Source organism: Trichechus manatus, unplaced genomic scaffold (assembly GCF_000243295.1).
Source record: "Trichechus manatus latirostris isolate Lorelei unplaced genomic scaffold, TriManLat1.0 scaffold00186, whole genome shotgun sequence".
Classification (NCBI taxonomy): Eukaryota; Metazoa; Chordata; class Mammalia; order Sirenia; family Trichechidae; genus Trichechus; species Trichechus manatus.
Genome location: NW_004444122.1, coordinates 1,308,131 through 1,318,702, shown reverse-complemented (window position 1 = coordinate 1,318,702; position 10,572 = coordinate 1,308,131). Strand labels below are relative to the sequence as shown.

General features: G+C 51.3%; 1 protein-coding gene across 2 annotated transcripts in view; it reads left to right on the top strand.

Moving 5' to 3' along the window:
* RASGRF1 (Ras protein specific guanine nucleotide releasing factor 1) overlaps positions 1-10,572 on the top strand; it is a 118,120-nt gene that overhangs the window by 63,406 nt on the left and 44,142 nt on the right. For both annotated transcript variants that reach the window (XM_004387484.2, XM_004387483.1), the window contains exons 9-10: positions 3,485-3,603; positions 6,112-6,272. In XM_004387484.2, the coding sequence (XP_004387541.1) occupies positions 3,485-3,603; positions 6,112-6,272 (280 nt within the window). The remainder of the gene's footprint in view (positions 1-3,484; positions 3,604-6,111; positions 6,273-10,572) is intronic.

Below are 10,572 nucleotides of genomic sequence, written 5' to 3'. Positions count from 1 at the left end.
TATGGGGATGGTTTGGGTGACTGTGTGGGATCCCTGGCACCGTGTGGGGATGGCGTGGGTGAGTGTGTGGGGTCCCTGGCACCGATGAGGACGCATGGCTGAGTGTGCGGTCCCTTGCACTGTGTGGGGACAGTGTAGGTCAGTATGGGGTCCCTGGCACTGTGTGGGAACAGTGTGGGTGAGTGTGTGGTCCATGGCACTGTATGGGGACGGTGTGGGTGAGTGTGGGGTTCCTGGCACTGATGGGGGCAGCGTGAGTGAGTGTGGGGTCCCTTGCACCAGTGAGGCTGGCATGGCTGAGTGTGTGGTCCCTGACACCATGAGGGGATGGCATGGGTAAGTGGGCAGTCCCTGGCACTGTGTAGAGACAGTGTGGCTGAGTGTGTGGTCCCTGGCACTGTGTGGGGACAGTGTGGGTGAGTGTGGGGTCCTTGGCACAGATGGATCGCAGGAAAAGCCCTGGGCACTCATATGCGCCCACCTCTCAGGACAAAGATCTGCTGGAGGACTCCCAGACACTCTGCCCATTTCCTCTGTTCTCCAGCGTCAATGGGCCCAAACCTGTGGCTGTAGAGCCCCAGAGGGGGCCTGGGGACAGGCCCACATGTGCCCAGTCTCCAGACAACAGAAGGTGGTGTCACAGGATGGACAAGCCTGGGCTTGTCCAGTGTCAGAGGCTGCAGCCCTCTGGCCAAGATCCTTCGCCTGCCCACTCTCCATCTCTCACGTCACAGAAGGACTTCCTCTGCAAGGCAGGGGCCGAGGGGCCTGGAGGAGGCTCCTGCAACACCCGGCAACCCGGGCGGCACAGGCACGAGGGTGGGACAGTGGAGGGAGTTCAGATCTGAGGATGTCTGGAAGGTGGAACAAGAGGATTTTCTGATGGATCAGAGCTGAGGGGTGAGGGAAAGACTGGAGTCCATGTGCCTCCAGAGTTGGGCTGAGCAACCAGAGGATGGACTGGCCTTCACCAAGATGGAGAAGATGCTGTCAGGGCCTGTTTGAAGGGCAAGTCCGGAGCTTTCTTGGGAAGCATGTTAAACTTGACTTGCCAGTGAGACCAGATGACAAGAAAGGAGTTGGGTATTTGAGTCTATTGTCGAGCGGAGAGAGAAACTTGGGAGTCATCAGCTTGGAGGTGGTATTTAAAGTCACAGAACTGGCAGAGGTCACAAGGGAGTGAGTTTACAGAGAAAAGGAGAGGACCAAGGACTGAGCCCTGGACCTCCACCATGGGGAGGTCAGAGATGAGGAGGAGTCTGTGGTTAGGATGGGCTGGCCCAGACCCTAGCCCTCCCCAGGGCCCTGCCCAGCCATTCAACTCCCTAAACGTCTTCCCAAGTCTATCAAGGGGCAGCCAGCCAGGCCACAGCCTCCAGCTGGGCAGAGGGGGACAGCAGGCTGGACCAGAGCAGGACCCAGGCTGTCCCCTGTGATCCTGCCAAGGCCCAGCTGAGTTACAGACCCCAGAGTTGAGGGTAAGGGCACGGATGTGACCAAGATGCAGTTGCAGAGTGACACAACCATTGTGGGGCACACGACAGTCCTCATATGCCCCAGGGAGCCAGATCCCGCACACTCCCCCACAGGAGAAGACTTGGGTCCCCTGCGGCAGCGTGCTGCTCATCACTGCGGGACGCCCTCTTCTGGTGAGCAGGGGAGCAGGTGGCACATGGGTGCCAAGGTATTTGATGCAAGATCATGATCCCTTTCCCCTGGGTCCTGGGTGTGTCGGCCTGCTCGCTCTTCGTTCCATCCAGCCTCCTGTACCTGCCCTGAACTCCGCCCTGGCAGCACAGGAGAGGATTTTCTTATTGCCATGGCAACAATCCCCTCATCCTCGTCACACACTCCCATCAGAGAAGCAACCCTGGCCCACTGTGCTCAGAATCACTCCTCCCCTCTGGGGACTGGCTATCCCCGACCTCGGGCCTTTGTCCAACTGTTTGGTCCTGGACCCCCAGATCCTGGGTAACCCAAGTCATCACTTCCCAGAGCTCCCCAGCTGAGTGTGCGGCATGGGTCCCCAGCACAAACCCCAGCCTGGAGCTGGGACTTATCGTGAGCAGTAGCTTCATACACACATCTAACAGGAAACCAATGCTGCTACTTTGGAATCACCCCTTGTTTGTCACCAAACCCAGCCTCCCCCAGCAAAGTCCCCACCTAATCAAGAGACCAGCTGACCAACCAGTTGCCTTCAAGTTGATTCCCACTCATGGTGACGCCATGAAAGCGTAGAACCACACTCCACTGGGTTTTCAATGGCTGCGACCTTTCAACAGCAAATCGTCAGACCTTTTTTCCAAAGCGCTCGGTTAGGAGCCAAGCACGTTAACCGTTTATGTGCACCCATGAACTCCTGATCAAAAAAAGTGGTTCAGATTGCCTTTGGCAACTTCTAAAAATCAATACATCTCCAGGAAACCAGCATATGTCCCAGAAGATATCCTTTCCAGAAGAGGGCTGGGGCCTGGCTTCTGAGGAAAGGAGCATTGCCTGAGGGGGGAGAGGGGCGTGGGACTGAGGCCCTTTAAGAAGAAACCCCATCTGAATGCCCCACTCTCTTTATAAATTGAGTAACATCTGTGAGAGAACTTTGTAAGCTAGACAAGCAAACCAGCCTTCTTGATGGTCTTAGTGGGTGGCATTTTAGGCATGAGCAGACAAATAGGCTTTGTGATTTGCTTGGAGTAGGTGGGCTACTTTTTCCAGAGGACCCAAAAAATCACTCACCACTTTCCTAAGACTCCTGGAAACCCACAAGACTCAGCAAAATTGGCAATCACACCCACCCTTTATGACCAACTTTATTTAAAAATAAAAAAATAAAAAAAAAAACAGTTAAATGGCGCCACCTTCTGGACAGGAGGGTTGTCGCAGCAGTCAGACTAGGGACAAATAGGACAGTTGTCTATTCTCCATCAAGGGCCGACTGTCCTGCTTTCCTCCCAGACTTTCTGGAGCCAACTAGATTGCCAGGAGTTCCAAAAATAAACCATTCCGTGGTACAAATGACAATTTTTTAAAAAAACATAAAGATCTGGGGAAAGAGCTTTCCGAGAAAGGAAACAGCAAGTACAAAGGCCCTGAGGCAGGAATGAGCTTGGTTTAGTCTATGGATGGAAATACTCTGGCCAGTAGTGGAATGAGGGGCAGGATGTCACCTGTACTCCCATCTCTTCCCAATGCTGGGGCTGGTCCCGCTGCCTCGGTTTCACATGGTTCAGACTTGGAATTTCCATCAGACCTGTTTCCTAGTTGCTGACTTCCATTTTCTTTTCTCTGAAATAAGAACACCTGCCTCCTTGGGCTGACAGATGGATAAAATGAGATCACACCTGTAAAGTGCCCAGCACACAGCGGGCACTCAGTAGATGCGCATTCCTACACGCCTATGTCTGGCCAGAGACCCAGCATTCCCTCCTCCCTGGGAAGTGGGGGCAGCCCGTCTCTGACTGTGATTTACTTCCTGGCCACACAGGATCATGCACGATGAAGTAAGTGAGACAGAGAACATCCGGAAAAACCTGGCCATTGAGCGCATGATCATCGAGGGCTGTGAGATCCTCCTGGACACTAGCCAGACCTTTGTGAGACAAGGTAAGGCCCCTGCACCCTGCTTGTCCTTTCCAGGTGGGCCCCAACAGAGACCAGGAGGTGGCACTCGGGGACACCTCTAGTTGGTTAAGCTGTTGCGTGCCAAAACCTGCCAGTGTGAATGCTGAGTACTCTGAGGCTGTTAGCGGAACGTGGCGGCTATATGTAGATGTCAGTATCTATACATATAGATGCAGATATTATTGGTTTTCACAGTTTCCTTCTCTCCAGATGTAAACATAATTCTACCCAGATGGCCTTGGTTTGTCTATTGTATGTCATCGTAAACATTGGCATGTCCTTTCTGGGGAGAAAGTATGGGCGGGTGGAAGATAGATAACGCCTGGCTCGTACTCAGTGAATGGCAAGCATTTTCGGTGCCTCCGAGGAAGTCGGTGTTGGGTCAGTCCTTCTATCCTTTGGGCATCTTCCTCTACCTCTTGGGGAAAGCCGGGTTCACAGGTGTTCTCACGGGTGGAAGGTTTTCCCCACCCTTCCACCTCAACTTACTGTGAGGACCGTGTTTAAGAGACACAGCGGTGTTGAAAGAGGTGGGTAGAGGCTTTTTGTGACTCAGTGGACTGAAGACACACAATTCAGGACTTCAGAACTGAGTGTACTTAAAGGTCAGCTTGTTCAAACTCCATGTTCTGTGAGAAGCAGGCTCTGCTTGAATGCCCAGAGGCGACCTCCAGCCTCAGGATGGACCTGCCAAGTCCCTTCTCTCTAACCTATTGCTGTCAAGTCCATTCCAACTCATGGCAACCCCATGTGTTACAGAGTAGAACTGCTCCATAGGGTTTTCTTGACTATAATCTTTACAGAAGCAGATTACCAGGGCTTTTTTTCACGGTGCCACTGGGAATCACCAACCTTTCGGTTAGCAATGGAGCACAAAGCACTTGTACCACCCAGGAACCTTCATCTAGACCGGGAACTCTCTGACTAGATGAAAAAACCTCCCAGCGCCCCCTACTGGCCTGTGCAGCTGCCTCCGGCCCACCCTGTCCTGGGCAAGGATAGCATCCTTGGGGTTTTTTCCCAAGCCCGGGTCCGGCCACTCTGCTCTCCCTTAAGGCCCATCCTGAGACCTACTGAGCCCAGAGCCAGCCCTGCCTGTGTCCTGGCTGCCCCCAAGCTGTACTGGGTGCTTTCTATGCCCCACATGGTATTTTGAAGCCCCTCTAAAGAAAATTCCAAACGGACTTGGCTTGGAAGTAGCCTAAGGAATCAGTTCTGCTGGGTGGGAGGTATCCGCACTGGGAGTCTGCACCATCCCCAGAGCCAAGGCATTTCCTCACCTCCCGTGGGGCTGAGTGGGACCTGGGTGTGAGATGGTGGGCCCCACAAACCCTTTCTCACTTGTGCTGTCTGTACCTGCCCTGAACCCTGCCCTGGCAACACAGGACAGAGTTTTCCTGTCACTGTGACGACAGCCCTCTCATCCTCCTCACACACGTCCACGGGGGAATCCTGGCAGGAAGCCATCAGATAACCAACCCCATCCCAGACAACAAACACCGATGCTTGCCCCATTCATGCCAGGCCCTACGTGGGGCTACGGGGACACCCAGAGAACCAGATCCAGCCCCGTCCTCCAACAAACTGTAGTGAGAGAGAGTCATACAGAGAAATGCAGGAGAGTGTTCCAGGCAAGTGGTGGACATCACAGGAGGTGGTATGTCTGCCCAGAGCAGGGCTAGGGATCTGGGGAAAGCTTTCCAAAGGAGATGACACTGGAGTGGGGTCTTGAAGCATAAGTAGGAATTCACTCAGTAGACGGAGTGAAGGAAGGACTACGAGGCTGAGGAACGGGGTTCAGGGAGCCACAGGGGCTTGACCTAAAACTAGCCTTGCGGCACAAAGGGGAGACACTGGCAAGAGAGGCGGCTGGGGAGGTGAACCTGAGCCAGACAGCTGAAAGGCTTTGCATGCCCAAATCCTGGGGGCAATGAGAAGCTGTTGAAGGATTTTAAGTAGGGAAAGGAGACCTGTAGAGCACGTATTGGGGATGAGGATTCCAGAGCAGGTATAGCAAATGAGTGTCATTACAGGAACCTGCTCTGTTCAGTAATGGCTTCCTGGAGCACTGTGTGGGGAAGGACTGTGAGGCTCAAGTGGGCTCTGCAGGAAAGAGTGCATCGATCGATTGGTGATGTCTGCCATGGCTTCAGTGGCAGCCTCCTGCCACCCCCAAGGCCCTTCATTCTCACCACATGGGCTACACACGCCCTTTAGGGTTCCTTTTCTTGCCAAGGCCCTGGCCCCTGGCTGGGAGGTCAAGGTGTCCCACATGGAGCTTATCTGATCACCACCCCCACACACTATCTGGTCCTGAGAAGGGGCTAGAAGGAGTGTCTGAGGGTGTGTTGGTTACCAGGAACTAGGATTGCCTTGCCCCACCATCACTGCCGCTGGTCTCAAGCCCACATTCAACCTCAAAGCCAGGTCAGAGGCAGAGAGACGGTCGTCCTAGGAAATGGGCTCAGGGTCTCCCTCCTCCACCTACAGGTTCCCTCATCCAGGTGCCCATGTCTGAAAAGGGCAAGATCACCAGAGGGCGCCTGGGGTCTCTCTCGCTAAAGAAAGAGGGCGAGCGGCAGTGCTTCCTGTTTTCGAAGCATCTAATTATCTGTACCAGAGGCTCTGGAGGGAAACTTCACCTGACCAAGGTAAGGACCCAGGAGACGAGCTGCTTCCCTGGCCGTAGGTATGACTGCCCCTGACAGGGGCCCAGATGGTGGACAAGTGTGTCAGAGACACATGTGGGCATCCATGTACATGCACACACACATATACACACACGTGCACACACACACCATGTGCCCTGATTTAACTGGCAGGTTGGAATGAACAAGCCATTGACTGATTTTCCACTAGAGGAATCCTGAGAAATGGGAAGGGGGATATTGAGGCCCTCCAAGGCTCCCTCCACAGCTGGGTGCCTCGGCCAGAGGAGCCAGGGGGTCTGGACAAGCCCCTAAAAGGCCCTCGATGTGTGTGCGTGTGTGTCTGTGTCTGTGTGTGCGTGTGTGTGTCTGTGTCTGTGTGTGCATGTGTGTGTCTGTGTTGGAGAGAGGTGGAAAGGGCAGGGCAGAGGATAATATCTCGAGAGCCTTTCTCTCATCTGCAACCAAAGGGGCTCGGAGATCCCCTCCAACACCCTTCTCAGACTCTACCAGCACGGGAGCGCTGCCCCGGGGATGGCTGGGCGATCCCAGAAAGCCATTCAGGTGTTCTCACACAGAGCCCACCCTCGGGACCCCGCAGCCCTACAGGAGACTCCACATGCTCAACTAACCTGCCTACCCTTCCCAAAACGTTGAGGGGAATAAGCATCCCCTCCTGCTTCCTCGCAGACCCCCAGGCCTTTGCTCATGCTGTCCGCTCAGCTGCACAGCCGTCCTTCTCCCCGGCAGGACTCCTTTACATCCTTCATGTCCTTCAAGGCCTGCTCCAACGCCCCCTCCAGTGTAAACCTATACCCCAGCAGAGTCCACTGCCCCCCAAGGCTACCCATTACTTCTCCCATTGCTCTGAGCTTGGGGTCTGTCCTACCTCTGTCACTGACACAGGTGTGACCCTGGACAAATCCCTAGCCCTCTCTACACCTCAGTTTCTCATCTGTAAAATGGGGAGAACTGTCCTCACAGAGGCATTGGAAGGATGCAGTAAGCGAACAGTGGGCATCATCAGTTTGCTCTGTAAATTACCAGGCATTTACCTCTGAGAAGCTACGGTCTCCCCAGCATGGTGGCCATCACCAAAGCTTGCTTTGGCGGATTTCAAATCTGCACGTGCTGCAGCCTGGGAAGGGCCAGAAGGCGCCCTTAATTAAGCCAGAGCACCAGGGAAACTGTTCTTCCAGACCCTGGATGCCTGTCCCGTAACCTCCTGTGGCGCTAACAGATCAAACAATGACTTCAGGGAATATGCTGCTTATGTTAACATGTCGACAAATTAGTTGGTTGTCTGCACAAGGGGAAATTAATTTACAAATATTGAATACTCCAATTTCAACCAAATTATGTATCAAGGAAAGCTTTCATTATTTATTAGCTCTAGAGCTTCTACTGTGAAGATCTCTGTCCAAGGCTGGGGGGTCGGTTCCCTCAGTGGGCAGGGGCCGGGAGGGGGCAGGTTGAACTGAAGAGTTTAAGGCAACTTCCTGCTCTGAAAATACAGAAGCATTCGTTTTTATGTTTGTTCATTTGTTTAGGGTTTTTTTTTTTTTTTTTGAGTTTTAGAAGTCTCTTAGCATACTACTGAAGAGCAGGGAATCATATGACACTCAAAATCTAGAACTGCCACTTACCAGTGGGTGACAGTAGATAAATCACATCACCTCACCAAGCCTCAGTCTCCTTATCTGCATAATGGGGGTGAAAATACTGCTACATGTGAGTCCTATAAGGATTAAGTGAGATGGCCCATGCAAAACCCATAGCCCAGTGCCTGGTACATAGTAGGTACTCGATACAAGGAAGCAATCATTTTCGCTCTTCATTATATAATAATCAGCTTGTAATAATAACAATAATAATAACAGCTAGTCCCTATGTAATGGTTACTGTGGGCCAGGCAGAGTCCCTGGGTGGTATAACTGGTTAGCGCGCTTAGCTACTAACTGGAAGGCTGGCAGTTCAAATCCACACAAAGGTGCCCCAGAAGAAAAGCCTGGTGATCTGCTTCTGAAAAATTAGCCATTGAAAACCCTGTGGAGCACAGTTCTACTCTAACACACACGGGGTCGCCATGAGTTGGAATCCACTAGAAGGCAACTGGTTGGAAGGGCCAGGCACTATCCCAAATCCTTTTGTATATTTAATTCTTAGAACAACCCACCAGGGTAGGTACTATTATTTTCCCCATTTTGTACATAAGGGAACTAAAGCAGAAGAAGCTAGGAAGTGGCAGAGCTGGGCTTTGAACCCAGGCCATCTGGCTCCAGAGTCTGTGTTCCTAATTACTATGGTATATATCTGTCTTAGTCATGTAGTACTGCTAGCAATACCTCAAGTGGATGGCTTCAGCAAAGAGAAATTTATTTCTTCACGGTAAAGTAGGCTAAAAGTCAGCTCCAGGGGAAGGCTTTCTCTCTCTGTTGGCCTTCTCATCAATGTTCCCCCAGACTAGGAGCTTCTTTGCACAGGGACCCCGGGTCCTAAAGACATGCTCTGCTTCCGGCACTGCTTTCTTGGTGGTATGAGGTTGCCAACTCTCTGCTTGCTTCCCTTTCCTTTTATCTCTTGAGAGATAAGAGGTGATGGCAGGCCGCACCAGGGAAACTCCTTTTACATTGGATCAGGGATGTGACCTGGGTAAGGGTGGTGTTACAATCCCACCCTAATCCTCTTTAACATAAAATTACAATCACAAAATGGAGGACAACCACAGAATACTGGGAATCATGGCCTAGCCAAATTGATACACATATTTTTGGGGGGACATAATTAAATCCATGACAATATCCTTCAATAACCATAAGCTAAATTCAAATCACTCCTCTTTAAATATGGAGATTGGAAATAGAATGCCTTAAGTCCTTTCTGACGGGGGTATGCTGCAAACCTGCAAGATTTAAAACTATGAAAAAAAAATTTTTTTTAAGACTTAAAGTAAAAAAACATCAAAACTATGAGGCTTTCATGATTAATAACATCATTAGGCAGGTTAAGACCCAGCAAGGCTGGAGACCCGCCCCAGGCCACCACGGAGCAAAGCAAGAAGCAGAACCCCAAATTTGGGGGACCAGTCTTATGCTCTCCCAGCCCCCCTCTGCCTCCCAAGTGGCAGCCTTCCCTCCAAGGGCCTTCATTTATAGGTTAGACACATGGCCAGGTCTCTGTTGTCATTATCAGTCATTGTATTAGTTATCTATTGCTGTGTAACAAATTACCCCCAAAAGATAGTGGCTTAAAACAAGAAACATTTATTATCTCACAGTTTCTGTTGGTCAGGAATTCAGTAGTAACTTACCTGGGTGGTCCTGGCTCCAGGTTTCCCATGGGTTTGCAATCAAGATGTGAGCTTAGGTTGCAGTCATCTGAAGGCTTGACTGGGGCCTGAGGATCCATTTCCAAGATGATTCACTCATATGGCTGTTGGCTGGAGGCCTCAGTTCCTCATTCGTAGAGCTCTCCTCTTGACATGGTAGCTGGCTTCTCCCAGAAGGAGTGATCTAAGAGAGAGCAAGAGAGCAAGGAGTACCGCCAGTGCCTTTCATGACCCACTCTCCAGAGTTGCATACCATCACTTCCTCTTTGTTCTTTTAATTAAAAGCAAATCAGTAAGTCTGGCCCACACTCAAGAGGAGGGGAACTAGTCTCCACCTTTTGAAGGGAGAAGTATCATAGAATTTGTGGACATATCTTAAAACCACTACTGTTGTAGTTACTCTTATTTCTCATTACAACCTCAAGGGATCTCACACCCAAGAGACACTCACACACTCAAGAATGGGAGGTTTTTTCCCAGATATTCCAAATAATTGACAACCAGTAGCTGACCTTGGGCTGCGATCAGGCCCCTGAGATTCTCTCTGGGCCCAGCACTAACTTGCCAGGAGATCTTAAGTAAGTCTCCTAACCTCTCTGACTCCGTTTTTTCATCTGTAAAATGAGGATAACAATACCTATATTGTGTCCATCAAATCAGTCTCAGTTTCCCCATTTGTAATAAGACATGTTTGGCCCAGCACAGTAGATTTCAAGCTTCTGCAGATTTAGGGCTATGAGGTGATGCCTCGGAGCTGCTGCGGGGACAAGAGGCCAAGCAGGCAGGTTCTGACCCCTCTGCCCACAGCCCGACCTCAACCCGCCTTCAGGGATGGCCTCTCCAAGACACTCCCATCTTATATGCAGATGAAGTCTTTCAACTTAAAAACAAAATACCCACACACGCCTGGCATGTAATATATACATACATATGTGTATACACATGGGTGCTCTCCAAAGACTCTTGCAACCTGGC